Raw genomic sequence first — 18238 nt, 5'->3', positions numbered from 1 at the left:
CTATACACATGACAGAGGCTGGCTGCTGAGCTGACTGCCAGGACAGTCCCCAATGCTCTTAATTGAATCTTTAGCTTTGAAAATGCTAATGATGAATGCAAAAAGATTCTGAGACCATTAAGAGCAAGATCCATACCTCTTTATGAATGGACATAGAAGCAAATGCTAACAATCCAGTCGTGGTGAGAAACAGTTACAGGAGAACAAGATACCTGGAGCTGGGCTATCAAAGATCTAGTCATTCCCTAAGTGTCTGCAGCCAAACCCAAAGGCTTTCATATTGGTTTTATCCATAGATTGCTGCTATGATTACCAAAGAAAAGGTAGTAAGATACTAATTTTTTTTTAAATTCTTCTATTAAAAAATATAAGCCAGGCACGGTGGCACAACCTTCAGACCCACTACTTGGGAGGCAGGCAGATCCCTATGAGTTTGAACCAGTCTAGTCTATGTAATGAGTTCCAGGAAAACTATAGCTACCTAGTGAGACCCTCCCTCAAAACAAAAACAAAAACCAATCAAATAAGTATATATAAAATTGAGGGCTGGAGAGATAAGATAGCTCAGCAGTTTAAAGTACTTGCTGCTCTTGTAGACCCTAGTTTGGTTCAGTTCCCAATACCCACACGGCAGCTCTCAACCACCCATAACTCCCATTTCCAAGAGATCCATTGCCCTCTTCCTATCTCTGAGGACACCAGTCACATACATGATATACATATATACATGCAGATAAAATATTCATACACAAAAAATAAATAAGTCTAAAAAAAAAATATATATATATATATATATATATATATATATATATATATATATATAAATAAATAAAACTGGTGTTGGAGACGTACTCAGCACTTAAAGGAATTTGATTCTTCATCCAGAGGCCCCAGGTTTGTTTCCTAGCTCCGCTCACAACCATCTCTAACTCTAGTTCCAAGGTATCCCATTTCTCTGGCACCAAGCACAAACATGGTACATAGACATAGGTGCAGGCAAAATACTCAAAATAAAAATAAATAAATCTTTTTTTCTAGGGCGGTATAGGGTTTTGAAACAGGGTTTCTCTGTGTAATAGTCCTGACTGGCCTGGACTCTTTGTAGACCAGGGTCATCTCGGGATCTGCCTACCTCTGCCTCCTGAGTTTCGGATTAAAGGCATGCATCGCTACGCCTGGTCTAAAATCTTTTTTAAAGGCAGATTAGTTAGGCCTAGACTTAGTTGTGTGGTTCTCTGATCTCAGCACTCAGGTAGCTGAGGATGTAGGATTATGAGTTGGAGGCTGCCTGGGCTCTTATCTTGATCCTGGTCAGCAGGAGAGAGGAAAAACTAGGACCTTATCGGGTGTCAACTACAATTTCTCCTGTCTATTAAAAATAACCTGAACAAGAAGAGTTTCACAGTTAAAATATAAAACCTGAACATTTTTTCTGATACTCTTGGGCATTTGCTTTCTCTATGACCTTCTTGGTTCTAAGTTAAAAAAGAAACACTTTTCAGGACTGGCAGGGTGTTCAGCAGCTGAAGGTGCCTGTCACCAAGCCTGAGCCTGGAGTGCACATGGTGACAGAGCCAACTCTGTAGACATTATCCTCTCATCTTTGTGCACAAATAGTAATAAATAAGCAAAGTGATTGTCTGATAAATATTTTTTAAAGGAAAAGAAAAAAGAAGTGACTTTAACATAACCTCTTTTAAAAAATAGCTATTATGTTTCCTCACAAAGGTGAAAGAAGAATCCGTGTCCATACTTTGTGTTTGCCGGTAGTTTCTACCCTGAATGAAGTCTTTCTTGGAGCTGATGTGCAAGCAATTTCAGGGTTATTAGCCAATATGGGTAAGAATTGTTATTGCTTTAGATATTTTCCATACCATACCACCTAACACATCCATATATTTTTGTTCTACCTGAAGTTGGTACCTTAGAGGTTTTGACGTAGAGTGCTTTGGTCTGTTTCAACAGAAAGGTCCGCTGAGCTCACGTGCCTGTGTTTGCTTGCACTTTATGGAGGCATAATCGCATATTAGAGGGATTTCACCCTTTTTAATTGTATAAGTTTACAGGGCTGTACAGCCATCATCACAGTCTAATTTTAGAACATTTTTATCATCCCAAAGGATGTCATGCCCAATTAGTGCTCCCACCTACCCTCACTGACTAAGCCACCATTAAGTGATTTCCTATGTTTATTTGTCTACATTGGACTTAAATAACCATCTTTAAAAAAATATATCCAATATTTTCTTCTGAAAGTTCTTCTTAAAGATTATAAATATAAAAGAATAGAAATATATTTTAAAATTATTTCTATTTTATGTTTATGGGTGTTTTGCCTATATGTTTATCTGTGCATATTTGTGTGCCTGGTGCCTGAGGAGGCCAGAAGAGGACATGGAACCCCTAGAACTACAGTTAAGGATGGTTGTAAGCTGCCATGTCCGTGTTGGGAACTAAACCCAAGTCCTTTGCAACAGCAGCAGTGCTCCTAACTGCGATGCCACGTCTCAGCCCCTCACGTAACCAACTCTCATACACTGTGTAGTGTGAGCACTTGCTGGAGCTGTTGCTAATGCTCTGACATGAATAACAACATGTGAAAGATGGCTTCCTAAACAGCTGCACCCTTAACAACTGACCCTGTGCACCCAAAAGTATTTTATGCAGCCCAGGTATACAGGTATACAAATCAGACAGTTATTGATAATGAATCATAAACTTTATGACTTTGTATATTTATGGTTTTTCCATTTAGTAAATATAAAAGCAAATTGCTATTAATGAGATCACTGTGCTTATTTTATTTTTACATAAAAACTTGTGGCTGAACTGCTTGCTTTCTAAGTTGTGGGGTATTTTCACCATTTCTTGGAGTTGATCTATTATATCTTTATTATCATCAATGCTGAAAAAACTGCCTCATATAAATACATAACACAAAATAGCCAAAATATGGTTTGGGCCGTTATTCTGTCCTGATCTCAAGATCAGCTTATTTAACAGTTTTTAGGAACAGATGTGTTCATTCATAACCTTGCTTAAGTCTGCTCTGAAAAACACTTCACTGGGCCTCTGGATGTCTGGGCACCTTGTGGGCAGAGGCAGGCAGATCTCTGAGAATTTAATGCCAGCCTGATCCTGGACAGCTAGAGCTGTTACTCAGAGAAACCCTATCTCAAAAAAAAAAAAAAATTGTTTTTAATTGGGCCAGGAAGATAACTTGACAGGTTAAAGGTGTTATTTGCCAACATGCTGACTACCTGAGTTCAACCCCTGAATTTACATAATGGAAAGAGAACCAATTCCCCCAAGCTATCCTCTTGAGTGTGTGCGTGTGTGCATGTGTGTGTGTGTGCGTGCGTGTGTGCGTGCGTGAATGAATGATCTCTTCTGTTCTTTCTAGATGAATCACCAAGCCTATATCCTGTCTCTCTTTTTGTCCTGCCCTCACCTCACTAGCTGTTGACAGGTCGGTGACTGCCAGCCTGAGTGATGCCCGGGATGCCCTGGTGAATGCTGTCATCGACTCTCTCTCAGCCTACCGCTCTTCAGTCCTGAGTGGCCAGCAGCCAGGCCTCATGGTTCCTTTCTCCTTGAGGCTTTTCCCACTTTTTGTGTTGGCTCTCCTAAAACAGGTAAGAAAACTCAGGCTGGCACACTAAGAATGTTGAAAAGCTTTTTATTGAACTTTTAAATATTGTATAAGTAGCTTTAGACCAGCTAAATGTTCTGAGACTGGGAACCCTGTCTCTCACAGGAGCATTAGAGGGATTTATAGCCAAAGACATTTATGAATAACTAATTTAATGTAAGTGCCTCACTCACCAACAGTTCAGTGATATGACTGCAAATTTAAATGATAACCAAAGAAAGACCTGAAAGTTGTAGTGTTGCTCTGAACGCACCTGCTGCATGTTCTCATGCACACTGGAAGCTTAAAAGCGAACACACAGACTCAGAGCCATGTGACAGCCTTTAGACACCGGGAGTGTGAGGGATGGAGAGGTACTGCTCAGGGCACAGTGGGGCTGTGTGTGGGGAGTGGTGTGTGCGTGCCACAGCATGTGTATGGGGTCACAAATGCCTCTTTCTGCTGAGTCATCTTGCCAGCCCAGTTCTAACTTATTTACTTAAGTCACAGAAATTACCTAAGTATTTAAGTTTTATCATTTAACAATCCAAGATCTTCTCTTGAAAGCCTTTTTTAGCTGGGTGTGGTGGCGCACACCTTTAATCCCAGCACTCGGGAGGCAGAGGCAGGCGAATATCTGAGTTCGAGGCCAGCCTGGTCTACAGAGTGAGTTCCAGGACAGCCAGGGCTATAGAGAGAAACCCTGTCTCGAAAAAACAAACAAAAAGCCTTTTTTAATGGTCTGCCTTCCTTGATATCTTCCCCTCCCGCCCTCCCCACCCCTCCACACACACACACACAGACACTCGCTGTTAGACATACAGCGCTGTCATCCCTTCCCATCATGCAGCACTGCGACACCTTCGTTCCTCTTGCCTCCTACAATTTTTCTATGTCAGTTATCACTGAGCACAGTTTGCTGATTTATTATTTTTCCTTTTTGTTGTTGAGACAAGGTCTTACCGTGTAGCCTCATTGTAGAACTCACTTTGTAGACCAGGCTGATCTTGAACTCACAGAGATCCACCCACCTCTACATCTTGAGTGTATTTTTACATTCACCTTTATTTCTCCTTTTCAGGAAGTAAACCATGAATACAAAAGTTTTGTCTTTTTTTTGGTTTTGGTTTTGGTTTTTTGAGACAGGGTTTCTCTGTGTAACCCTGGCTGTCCTGGAACTCACTTTGTAGACCCAGGCTGGCTTCGAACTCAGAAATCTACCTGCCTCTGCCTCCCAAGTGCTGGGAAGGTTTTTGTCTTTTTTTATTCGTTATTTAATCACAGCACCTAGTATGTAATAACAGTAAATGAAAAAGATGTAAGTGCATTATTTCACCTATAAAATACAGTGATTGCCGGGCAGTGGTGGTGCACACCCTTAATCCCAGCACTTAGGAGGCAGAGGCAGGAGGATTTCTGAGTTTGAGGCTAGCCTGGTTCAGTTTACCTGAACCTGCCTGGAAAAGGCGTTCTAGTCACATTCAGTCTGTGAATATTCATTGTTCTCTGCCTCTTGTATTCCTCTCCACCAACTGAGACACTAGCCCTCACCTCACCGCTCTGCCAGCCTGAGTGCAGCTACTACAGCAGTAAAACTGTCCCAGCCTCAGCTCTGCCGTGCCACTGTCCTCAAGTGTGGTACCACCCTGCTTCAGAGGCTGTGGGATCTACTGTATTGTCTTGAGTTTTAATGTCTCCCGTTGTGGAAGAAACAATTACCGTCCAGCAGACGTGGCACACTTGTCTTTTTGCTATGCCATGTGTACCTTTATCTTGTCGCCAGGGTACCATCCTTCCCAGGCTTCTCAGCTCCATCACAGTCACTGCAGTTAGGCCTAGCCTAGCAGTGAGGAAACAGACTCCAGGGAGATCGGGTGACTTAGCAGTGCTCAGGTATTGACTAGTTGAGACTTCCAGATGAGGCTACAGGGTAATGACTTCTTCAAAGATAAAATAATTTATGATAAATTGCTAATTCTGTCTAATGATAATCTTTTAGCAATTGACATTTACAAAACTCTGTCTTTTTCTAATGTTGGGAGGCGGGGTGTTGTTTTATTATAGAAATCTTTCCAGACTGGGACAAGTGTACGTCTAGATGAACGAATTTTTGCCATGTGTCAAGTGAAAAACCAGCCATTGGTTCACCTCATGCTCACAACACATCCCAGCTTGTATAGAGTTGACAACCTCTCAGATGAGGTAAGACCAACTCCCTGTTCTGTGGCTTCTTCTGAAAAATGTGAAGCCTAATTATATTCTGTACAGAATGAGTTTGTTACCTAAATCCTTGTTTGTTTTTTCCTAGGTAAATGTACAGAAACTTTGATATTTAGGGACATTCCTGAAAATATTAACTTTAAGTTTTCTAAGACATACTCTCTTTTTTTCTAATTTGAGATTTAAAGATAGAGATATACTATACAAGGTGTCTCAGAGTGTCTATTGTTGTGAGGAAACACCATGACCAAAGTCACCTTGGCGGAAAGGCTTCTGTTAGCATAGAGTTCATCATCAGAGAAGCAGCTGAGGAAAAGCCATGGAGGGTGCTGTGTACAGGCTTCTCTACGGCTTACTCAGTCAGGCTTCTTACACAGCCAACACCACCAGACCATAGGGGGCACTGTTGCGGGAAATATTTAAAAAGAATCACCAAGCTCCTGCACTTCATCCAGCTACTCTCTGCCTGCCAACTCTCCAGCAGGACCAGAGCTCCTGTGTTCCCTTCCCTTGGCTGCCATGCCAGCCACACGTAACGCAACGCAACGGAACGTAACACAACGCAACGACCATCCACCCAGCAGTCAGCACCTCAACACCCAGCAACCCAGTAGAAACAAAACTCTAGAAGCTTATAATTAACAAGTCAGATTTAGAGGGCTGGAGAGATGGCTCAGAAGTTAAGAGCACTGACTGCTCTTCCGAAGCTCCCCAGTTTGAGTCCCAGTAACCACATGATGGCTCACAATCATCTGTAATGAAATCTGATGCCCTCTTCTGGTGTGTCTGAAGATAGCTACAGCGTACTTATATATAATAAAGAAATAAATCTGGGCCAGAGCAAGCAGGGCTGGAGAGAGAAGAAAAAGTGTCTGAAGACAGCTACAGTGTACTTACATATATCTGACTTTTAAAGATTTATTTATGGGGCTGGTGAGATGGCTCAGTGGGTAAGAGCACCCGACTGCTCTTCCGAAGGTCCAGAGTTCAAATCCCAGCAACCACATGGTGGCTCACAACCATCCGTAACGAGATCTGGCGCCCTCTTCTGGAGTGTCTGAGGACAGCTACAGTGTACTTACATATAACAAATAAATAAATCTTTTAAAAAAATTTAAAAAAAAGATTTATTTATTATATATCAATAAATTCTCAATTCACAAGATGCCTACACAATAATTTCAGGGCCAAATGATAATGATACAAGCTGCCCACCTAGATCAAACAAGTTATCTCAATTATTCTATCCCTTTATGATGTTTATTACCACCTGTGGCTATCTAAACCCACGTGGGATCAGGATCTGCTCTTTGTCCCTGCAACTCTTTGTTCTGCCTCCCTTTTCCCTGTCCAATCACAAGCTTCCTGCTGCACTAATATTTTAATGTAATTGACAGGAAATATCCTACCCCCAGGCACTGCCCACAACGGGCTCTTCTCACATCACTCACTAATTGAGGGAAATGCCAATCTGGTGGGGGCATTTTCTCAGTTAAAGTTTTCTCTTCTCAGGTGACTCTAGCTGGTGCCAAGTGGACATAAGATAGCCAGCACAGAAGGCTCTTACCAGTCGTTCCTAATGTTTAACTTTGTAGTTTCCTGGGCTATACCTAAATGGCTTATTCCTATAGTTCAAACAACTTTAGCTAAAACAAGAGGATCACTTGAGCTCATGAGTTTGAAATCAGTCCCTGCCTCAGAAACAAAATTCAAAAACTCTAAGAAGAGGAGGAAGAGGAAGAAGAAAAGGAGGAGGAAGAAGAGGAGCAACAAAAGGAAGAAGAGGAAGAAGAGGAGGAGGAAAGAAAAAAGGAGAGAGACTTGATTAATCCATTATTAGTTGAATTTCATTAATGTCACTTTATTTGTTCACTATATATTATATTTTTCAATTTAATTTTTAAAACCAAAGTCAAGCTTGGTGGCACGGATAATCCTAGCACTTGCAAGATGGGTCAGGAGTTCAAGGCCAGCCCCAGCCAGCTATAAAGGGAGTTCCAGGCATGCCTGGCTAAGGAGACCCTCTCTTTAAAGACTGTAACAGCCCAGTTGGTGGGTCCACTCTCCACCCTGGCATTAACCTAGCATGGTGGTTCATACCTACATTGTCAACTCTTGGAACACGGAGGCAGGAGGATCAGAAAAGAAATTCAGAGTTATCTTTAGCTACACAGGAAGCTGGCAACCAGCCTGTACCTAAAGATCTGGTCTCAAAAAACTAAAGATGGGAATGGGCTGGAGCGATGATTTGTGGGTAAAGTGCTTTGCTGCACAAGCATGAGGACCTGAGTTAGTTCCCCAGAATATGACACCATGGATCTGTAAGCCCAGCACTGGGGAAGCCCAGGGACCTGCTGGCCAGCCAGGTAACTGAGTCAACAAACTCCAGGTTCATTGAGAGCTTGTCTCAAAGAATAAGGTGGCAAGTGACAGAAAACACCTGCCATTAACTTCTAGCTATACAACTAAGAAATAAATATGATTAGAATTTAATTTCAATTATTAGACTCATGGTGGCTTTGTTTAATATACATAATATTCCATGTTTATTATGCATAACTGACTTGCCTATTTAAGATCCAAACTCTTGTAAGTCAATTCATTTCATTGTGTTAGTTACTTAACCCTGGCTCTAGAGAGCTGAGCGTGGTACCCCAGGCCAGTAATTTCAGCACTTAGAGGAGAAGGCAGAACAATCTGGAGTTCAAGATCAGCTTCAGCTACATAAAAAGTTTGAGGCCAGCCTGAGCTATGGCAGACTCTTTTTCCAAAAAAGTACTGAGGCTAGGAATAAAATGTTTATTGTGGAAGCATGAGGACCAGAGTTCAGAACCCACATGAAAAACAAGGCAGGCATGGCAGCCACCTGTCATTTTATCACTCGAAATTTTCAGAGGCAGCAGATCCCTGGGATGATCTGCCTAATTAGACTCTGTGAGTACATGTTAACCTGTATCTAACCTGTATCTAAAAACTTCATTCTTTGCCTCCTTCAGGGAGCTCTCAACATCAATGACAGAACCATACCTCAGCCCCCCATTCTTCAGCTCTCGGTGGAGAAGTTGAGCAGAGATGGAGCGTTCCTCATGGATGCAGGCTCAGTGAGTGGATTATCTCAGTCTTATGAGCTCAGTGTGCTGCTGAGCCTCCTTAATGGTTGGCTTCAGCTGCCTTTCTTTATACATTAGTGCTGACCATCCTCCCTGCTGTCTCCCATTTCACAGTGTTTCGTAGTTCTCTGTACAGTCTCACTAAGCATGCTCATCCTTTGACTTTTTAAAGCATAACCAATGATAAAAGTATCAGACTCACTATTAGGCTGTCTCTCAAAACAGTGTATTTGTGTTTGCAGTTACTGATGCTTTGGGTTGGAAGAAATTGTTCACAAAATTTTCTCAGCCAAGTTCTGGGAGTTCAAAACTATGCATCAATTCCACAGACAATGGTAAGCTTTTATGTTAGTGGTCGTAAACTATTTAAAGGACATTTCAAATATGATACAAACATGAACCCTATTTTCAGATCAGGACTTAAGACTCCAAATTTCTCCCAAAGTAAGTATCTTTATAGATACTATCTCTACTGACTACAAGTGCTCATTTTATGGTTTAGTTTGGGTGTGTTTACAGGCAGGCTCTTGCTATGGTGTTCAGGTTTGTCTATGTCTCAAGAACGCAGAGGGTTCCTTATGCCTCAGAGTCTCTATTAGATAGGACTATAGCCACATACCACTATGCCAGGCTCATCTTGTCTCGTTTGTTGTGGTTTTGGGTTTTGTTTTTGTATTTCTTTGTTTTGTTTTGTATTTTTACATTGGTCACCATGTAGCTCTGGCTGGCCTAGAACTCACTATGTAGACCAGGTTGGCCTCAAACTGACAGAGATCTACTTGTCTCTGCCTCTTGTCTCTTGCCTCTGTCCCTATACCTGGCTCATTTTGTCTTCAAATGATATTTTTGGTTAGCCTTGGGGTTATTTTTGTTTTATTTCATGTGTATGAATGTTTTGCTTGCATGTAGATATGTATATCACATGCATGCCTGGTTCCTGTGAAGTTTAGAACAGGGTGTGGATCCACGGAACTGGACTTCTAGATGGTCGTGAGTACCATGTGGGTGATAGGGGACCCAGGTCCTCCGTAAGAGGTGCACATGCTCCTAAATCTGAGCCGTCCGCAGCCTCTTCGCAGTTTTGTGTGCATTTCATCTGTAGGGTGGTTTGGAAATAGTATCACCAGACTGTCTCTGCCCTGCCAGCTCCTGAGTAACCACACAGAGACTTAGTGTTTATTAAGCTTAGGCCTTAGCTGGCTACCTCCCAGATAGCTCGTCTAACTTAAATTATCCCGACTATTCTATTCCACCTCTGCCACGTGGCCCCTTAGTCAGTCAGTCAGTTAGTCCTGGCACTTACTCCTTCCCCCTCTGTGTCACGATGACGAATCTCTCACCTCTGAATTTTTTCAAAGTTTGGTAGGAACCACAGTTCCTACCTCTACCAGGAAGTCCTGCCTTTCCTCTCCTGCCTCAGCTCTTTATGAAACCCATTAGGAGGTGGTGGAGGTCTATGTGTAGGTGGTTAATCCATAAAAATAATGACGCCACCGGGCGTGTTGGTGCACGCCCTTAATCCCAGCACTCGGGAGGCAGAGGCAGGCTGATTTCTGAGTTCGAGGCCAGCCTGCTCTACAGAGTGAGTTCCAGGACAGCCAGGGCTACACAGAGAAACCCTATCTAGAAAAACAAGGGAGAAAAAAAAAAAAAAGAAAAACAACCTTTAAACAGTGCACAAAGAGGTTCCCCAAGATAGGTCTTACTCTGTAATCCATGTTGACCCCAAAATTACGGCAGTTTCCTCACCCCAACCTTTCAGTTGCTAAGATTATATATAGATTTACAGTACTGTACCTAGCTGAGAATGACACTGGTTTTTTTTTTTTTTTGGGGGGGGGGGAAGAGGATCAATTCTTTTTAGCCAGGGTTTTACTATATAGCCCTGGCTTACCTGGAACCCATGATGTAGACCAGGCTGGTCTCAATCTTACAGCATTTCTTTTACCTGAGCCTCCAAAGTGCTGAGCTCACAGACATGAATCAGTGTCTTAAGAGTTTTATTGCAACTCTTTTAAAGGAAAACATGAGTTGGGTTTGGCTAACACTTTCAGAGTTTTAGTCCTTTATCATGGCAGGGAGAATGGTGGCACACAGGCAAACATGATACTGGAGAAGGAACTGAGAGTTCTACATCTTGATCTGCAGGCAGCAAGGAGTATCTTCTGAAGGTAGCAAAGAGGAGGCTGTTTTTCCACGATGGGCAGAGCTTAACCTGGGAGACCTCAAACCTCTTCCCCCTGCCCTGCTCCCAACACACACATTGATACCCTTTCTTCCACAAAGCTATACCTCCTAATAGTACCATCCCCATGGGCCAGACACTCAAACACATGAGTGTATGGGGGCCAAACCTATTCAGACCACCACAATCACCTTTCCAAAGTGTTTAAAATGGTAATTCTCAGCTATACATGGTAGCACTCAGGAGGCAGAATCAGGAGGATCTCTGTGTGTTCCGGTCCAGCCACAATTAGTTGCTGTGACCTTCTCTGAGTCTGATCCCCAAAACCCAGGTAAGCTGAGAGGGAGAAGCAGCTCCAGAGTTTTTCTCTGACATGTGTCCAAAATGTGCATTTCATGCGCATAGACATACATACTACAATAAAAATTTGAATGTATTTTGTGTTTATATGTATATAGCTGTTTTGCCTGCATGGGTGTCTGTGTGCCTTGTGTGTGCCCTGATGCCCAAAGGGGTGAGAAAAAGTTATCAGTCCTTTGAAACTGGAGTTACAGACAGCTGTTTACCACCATGTAAGTGCTAGAAATCAAACTCTTGTTTTCTGGAAGAACAGTGTGTGCTCTTAACTACTTACTGACCCACAAACCATTTCTTCAGCCCAGTGATAAAGCTTTTAAGAGTTAAAATATTGTTGGGCTGGAGAGATGGCTCAGCNGTTAAGANNACTGACTGCTCTTCCAGAGGTCCTGAGTTCAATTCCCAGCAACCACATGGTGGCTCACAACCATCTGTAATGGGATCTGATGCCCTCTTCTGGTGTGTTTGAGAACAGCTACAGTGTGTGTGTGTGTGTGTGTGTGTGTGTGTGTGTGTGTGTGTGTAATAATATTGTCTTTGAAGGAGAAAGCATTGAATTTAGTTAATGACCAAAAAATAAAATTAAAAACTTGTATTGCTGCACATGACATTAGTATCTGTGTGTGAGTGTCTTTGTCTTTCTCCCAACCCCCTTTTTTAGCAAGGATTATTGAAGCCAAAGCCTTGCACACTCTAGGCAAGCATCATTTGAGTGCTGTGTCTGCATGTATATCTGCGTGCCAGAAGAGGACATCAGATCTCATTACAGATGGTTGCGAGCCACCATGTGGTTGCTGGGAATTGAACTCAGGATCTCTGGAAGAGCAGCCAATGCTCTTAACTGATGAGCCATCTCTCCAACCTACATTTGGATAATTTTAAATTGTTAAAATTGCCTTATTTTTTTCAGTACCTACTGCTAGCTAGTATGTGTCCAGCTTTGGAAAACATATTTATCACTTTATATTCCAATCGGGTTCTGTGCTGCACTCCTGGCAATAATTAAAGGACTTAAGTATTTATTTTAAAATTTTTATTATATCTATTTCTTCATTGAAGTTTGGGGTATACATATCAAGGGTCAAGTGAGGTCAGAGGACAACTTTTGGGGATTGATTCTTTCTACTAAGTGGGTCCCAGAGATCAAACTCAAGTCACCAGGCTTTGTATCAAGTGCCTTTACCCACTGAGTCATCTCCAGTCTTCAGGATTCATATATGTAGAAAGACTTCGATGTCAAAGTTATATAGAGGATATAAGCTTTCAGTCCTTGAGCAAAACTACTAGACTAGATGAATAGGCATTTAAGTCGTGAAATCAGAAAGTGTTGTATTTGTAATAACCACCTTGATGAGTTGGCTGATTCTAAATTTCATTATGAAGTGAAGAGCTGGAAGGTTTTCCTAGGTCAATACAGTGCTAACTAGATCAAGACTGTACTAACTAGATCAAGACTGTGCTGACCAGATCAAGACTGTGCTAACTAGATCAAGACTGTGCTAACTAGATCAAGACTGTGCTGACTAGATCAAGACTGTACTGACTAAAATCAAGACTGTGCTGACCAGGCCCAAGAGCCTGCCACCTGTTTTGTATTTATGATCTTACTGGAACTTAAGTGTAGCAATGGCAGTCCTGAGTATTTACAACAGAAACAGAATTACTTTCAAGCCTAATATAAACTCTGGTCCAACAAAATCAACTGATTTTGAGTCATAAATCTAAAGGGTGCAGACTGCAAGGTAGGTAGATAACAGAGCTAATTGGAGTTTTATTTAATAGACAGATCTTCCAGAACTTGATACACCCGAATCTGCCAGAATAGCAGCCTTCATCTCATGGCTTAGAGAGCAGAGGCCGTTCTTCCCAGTACTCTATGTAATCAGGTAAGTCAATAGTTGTTGTTTTGTAGGGTTTGGTTTTTTGTTTTCTGTTTTTCAAGATAAGATTTTTCTGTATAATAGCCCTGGCTGTCCTGGAACTCACTTTATAGAACATGCTGACCTCCAATTTACTGAGATCTCCCTGCCTCTGCCTTCCAAGTGCTAGAATTAAAGGGTAAGTCAGACTTTTAATGTGTCAATGTCTGGTCTTACAAGAACTAATTTTATATGACCAAATTTATAAGTAAACCTTTTAAAAGAACATAGAAAGGTCTGGCAAAGTAGATTAGTTGGTATAATTTTCTTTTTGAGGCAAGATTTCTCTATCTTGGAACTAGCTCTATAGACTAGGCTGGCCTTGAACTCATAGAGATCTGCCTGCTTCTGCCTCCAAGAGCTGCGTTTAAAGGTATAGAATACCACCATTGCCCAACAATTGGTAGTGTCCGTGTAGCACATCCTAGATTCAATCCTACGCATGATATAAAACAGTGCATGGTGACACATGCTTGTGATCCCAGCACTCCAAAGGTGGAGACAGGAGGATCAGTTTAAGTTCATCCTCAGAATTCTGAGTTCAAAGCCACCCTGAGCTACATGAGACACTGTCTCAAACAAATAAAAAGAATATGGAAAGATAAAATATACTTCTTTTCAATTGTTCTGTGAGTGTGTGTTTTGCCTACATGTATGTATATACTCCATATGTATACTTGGTGCCCTTGGAAGTCAGAAGAGGGTGCTGAATCCCCTAGGAACCGGACTTAGAGACAGTTGTGAGCCACTATTTAGGTGTTGGAAACCAAATGAGTCTAATGGTCTAGGTCCTCTATAAGAGCAGCCAGTCCTTTAAACCACTGAGCCATCTTTCCAGCCCCTAGACATAGCTGATTATATGATCAGAATTATCTTAATTATCATAGTACATCAGTAGCCTATGAAAAGAATCTGAGGTTTATTCTACTGCATCCAACACACATAATCATTGCTACCTTTTATCTCTAAGGGAGGAGAGTCTTATGAAAGCAGCCTTCCTTCAGAACTTGGTAGAAGACAGAACAGAGTCTGCACTGTCATATTATGAATTCCTTCTGCACATACAGCAGCAAGTGAACAAGTGACGAGACCGGGCTGCTGAGGAGTCGCTGGTGGAGTTCCTGAGGATGCAGTACCTTTCTTTCCTCCTTAAGATTGTGAACAAATGTGATGATGATTAAGATGTTTCACTGTGATTTCAACTAACTATAGCAAATAAAGGACCACAGCCGAGAGTCAGATGTGCAACTCCAAAATACTGTATTTTTCAAATCAAATAGATGTCTATACAATTGGAAACCTTTTTTTTCCTTTGCTGCCAACTATGTTTGAGTTGTTATGGATTGAGATGAGACAATATTGCAGAGGCAAAGAACATTTTATAAAATAAAGACTTCTGTGTTCTGCATTTCTATTTCTCATTTTTTTTATTTTTATGAGTTTTTGGCTGCTACATTTAAAAACGTCACAAGACTAAGTGTTTTAGGGACGTTTCAAATCTATCAATAATGATCTTTTTTAAATTGGAAAATCCAAAAGTCAGTAGACTGTAGAAAAGCTGGAATCCATCCCCTTTACATATCTGTTTTTGCCACACACACCCCCTTCATTTTCTAGGGAAGGAAAAGGATCATGTTAACTAAATTGGAGTACACTAGCTCTGGTCTTGCTTGGGAAGAATATAAAGTAAATTGTGAAGCTTTAACATCTGTCAGTATTTTCTCTACTTGAACAAAGTCACTTTAATTTGAGGTGAAAACTAATTAGGTGGTTTTCTGCTGTTTTATTCTGCCGTGAATAAAATTTGAGCTGTCTTCATAAATATATCAGGACTGGCAATGATAATAGGAGCTGGTTCTGTTGATTCGCTGAGTGGGTTTTTGTTTGGTCCATTTCTGCTGTGATTGATAAAGTATTACAAGCAGTTAAAGGTTCCCTAAATGCAATCTTAGAATGCATCAGCGTTATCTCTAAGGAGTTTAAGGATTAAATTGGAAGCCGCTCATGTATTCTGGGATATTAAAACCTTTTAAGGTATGAATGCTGCTGTTTGAGTTGGTGGATACTAAGATTGTACAAATCCATCATTTTAAAGTTATAAAAGAAACTTGATTTGTTATCATGCTCTAAAGACTGCTTGTTTTGATTCAGTTAGAGAACTATTACAGTCAAACTATCGGATGGCTTTTGTTTACAAATAGGTAAATTATCCATGTGTATTTAAAGTGCTATGATGTGTCTTTAAGAGTTTGCCTCAGTTTTCACAGGTTCATCATCTTGTATGAACTTCTTTAGTAATATTTGTGTGTAATACTCAGAGATCTTTTTGGTTTTTGTTTTCATAGATTAGAAATGTGTTTACAATCTCCGTCTCACGCCATCACCAATGTAATAGTAACTTCCAGGTTTACACCCACACGGGCTGACTGTAACTCCTGGGAAGGGAAGCAGCAGGCCCCTGGAGTGTACAGACAGCTACCGAGTGCCAGCTGCTTCCGGACACCTGTGCTTTGTGAGAGTGACAGTGTTAGAGTCCCTTTTCTTTTTAATTCCAAGCCACACATGATGGTGGCACGGGACCCTAATGCTGGTATTTGAGAGGCTAAAGCAGGAGATTGCTAGCCTGGGCTACATAGCAAGTGCCAGACCAGCTAGACTTGTCTCAAAAAGACAATTGAAAATTTTTGTTTCAGTGTACATATAGTACATTCAATTGAGGGTTGTTTTTTTTTTTTTAACTGCTTCATTTATTGAGAAGCAGTTTTCAAACTAGAACCAATTAAGTGTATATTATTTCCCCTCTTTTTAAGAAACAGCCATTATATACAATGTTCCTTTAAATGAACTAAAGTTTTCTTTTTAATGGGATTTTAAATGTTAGTATTTTTAGATTCTTTCATCATAGTAAGGAATCTTCCAGAGGGAAATGTACTCCTAGGGAAACCTTCCTTGTGCCTTCCCGGAGTAAGTCTGACCCTTATTAGCACCTGCTTGGTTAGTATATTTCACAAATTTACTTTTAAATTTTATTTTAGATATTATATTATGTGCAATCCAGAGTAATTTTATAACAGTCATAAAAACATAACTATTAGGGTTCTCAACTTCGTTCTCCACACAAGAGAATGAACCGTTGTGGAATATTGATATGATTATTTTTTTGCTATATTGAATGTTTTTCAGTTTTGACTTTTTTTTTTTTTTTGCAGTAAGACACTACCCGTCCTACCATCCTGTATTACTTTCTGATGTAAAACAACTAATATTTACACTATGCCATATTTTTTTTATTGTAGTTGTAAATTATGAAAGATCCTTGAATTTTCTACAGATCTACAACTACTAAAGTAACAGACAAGGGCAATCTTGATATATAAATCTGAGCATGCAGTTCTACCATAAAAAGTACTCTATTTTTCTAAATCTAGAATTTTTAAAATAATGTTCCTGTAAGTCTGACATACTAATATTCACTTAAGCAGTAACATTTATTTTAGCTTGCATATATTTTAATTTAATGTAATGTACTGAGTCTAATAGACTGTTTTGCAATAATTAGAATAAAAGATTTACTTCTTCTAATCAAAGATGCATAACAGCTATTATCTAGGGGACCACCAAATGTGATTTCACAGTTTTAACTATTATAAACACAATTGTTACATAGAAATTTTAATTTTGTAAAGTAGTGTGTATGATATTGTAACATTAAGTCCTTGTTCTCAAATCAAAAGTATATGTTGCCCTCCAGTGTATTGTGCTCAGTCTTGCTCCCCTGAGATGTTGACACAGGATTGGTCTTCCTTTTTACAGATTGTAATTTTCACTGTTTTATTCCTGTTTTTTAAAAAAAAAGTCATTTGTAACCCATGCAAACAATGTTTGATCTGTGCTAACTTATAAATTTGGCTATTCAATAAAGTTAATCAAAAGAACTTATGAAAGTGCTAGTTATTGAAGATAGTATAGATTGGTGGCCTGCCTGCCTCTACATGGGTTTGTTTTGGGGATAGCTCTCCTATAGCCTCATCTAGCTGCACACTGACTATGTAGCCAAGGACAGAACTGTGATCTGATCCTCCTGCCTTTACCTCCTAAGTACTAGAATTACAAGAGTGTCCCACTGCACCTTAACTTATACAGTACTGAAAAAGTACATAAGGGGCTTCACTTGAGCTAGGCAAACATTCTACCCTGTGAGCCATATTCTCAGCCTTACACTGAATGCTTGATGCTCCACAAGGGTAGCTAGGTTTGAATTCCAGATTGGACAGGATGGCTTTCTGAATGTTGGTGCCTTAAAAAATGACTATAGGCCCAAGTATTGTTCATTTGAGGATTGTCTCCTAGCCTTTGGTGGTTTTTGTCCTTAATACTCTACAGTGTTATTTCTCTGGGCTTATTGTTTACCTTGCTTTTTCTTCAGGTGATACTCTAATTAGAAGATCCTTGTTCTCTAATTCTGGAAGTTCCTAGCCATCTTCTTTCCAAGTAGTTTTCCTGTTTTGGGGAATTTCTTGTTTTGAGAGCTATGGTTGAGGCAAGCAAGCACAGGAATAGATAAGCAACCTGACCTCCACTTGGATTGGGCAGTGCACACCCCCTTGTCCAGCCTGACAGCATATTCTTTTCTAACCGGTGCTACTGCTTTGTTCTGAATGAAGCTATCTTACTACTTTTAAAAATTGTGTGACCCCTTATTTTTAGATAGTCCCAACCACTAGTAGCAAGATAGCTCTATGCAACAATGACTGGTTTACAATTCACTTATGTAGTCCAGGCAGACCTCAAACTCATGCCTCTGCCACCCGAGTGC

General features: G+C 40.6%; 1 protein-coding gene across 2 annotated transcripts in view; it reads left to right on the top strand.

The window, feature by feature from the left end:
* Sec24a (SEC24 homolog A, COPII coat complex component) overlaps positions 1-17361 on the top strand; it is a 65805-nt gene extending 48444 nt beyond the window's left edge. For both annotated transcript variants that reach the window (XM_021175567.2, XM_021175566.2), the window contains exons 17-23: positions 1729-1839; positions 3460-3635; positions 5696-5833; positions 8848-8952; positions 9204-9296; positions 13286-13389; positions 14393-17361. In XM_021175567.2, coding sequence (XP_021031226.1) covers positions 1729-1839; positions 3460-3635; positions 5696-5833; positions 8848-8952; positions 9204-9296; positions 13286-13389; positions 14393-14507 — 842 coding nt within the window. In that variant the 3' untranslated portion in view covers positions 14508-17361. The remainder of the gene's footprint in view (positions 1-1728; positions 1840-3459; positions 3636-5695; positions 5834-8847; positions 8953-9203; positions 9297-13285; positions 13390-14392) is intronic.
* Positions 17362-18238: the final 877 nt, after the last annotated feature.

The sequence above is a fragment of the Mus caroli genome, chromosome 11, assembly GCF_900094665.2.
Source record: "Mus caroli chromosome 11, CAROLI_EIJ_v1.1, whole genome shotgun sequence".
NCBI classification, from domain to species: Eukaryota; Metazoa; Chordata; class Mammalia; order Rodentia; family Muridae; genus Mus; species Mus caroli.
This window is presented reverse-complemented; position numbering and strand designations above follow the sequence as displayed.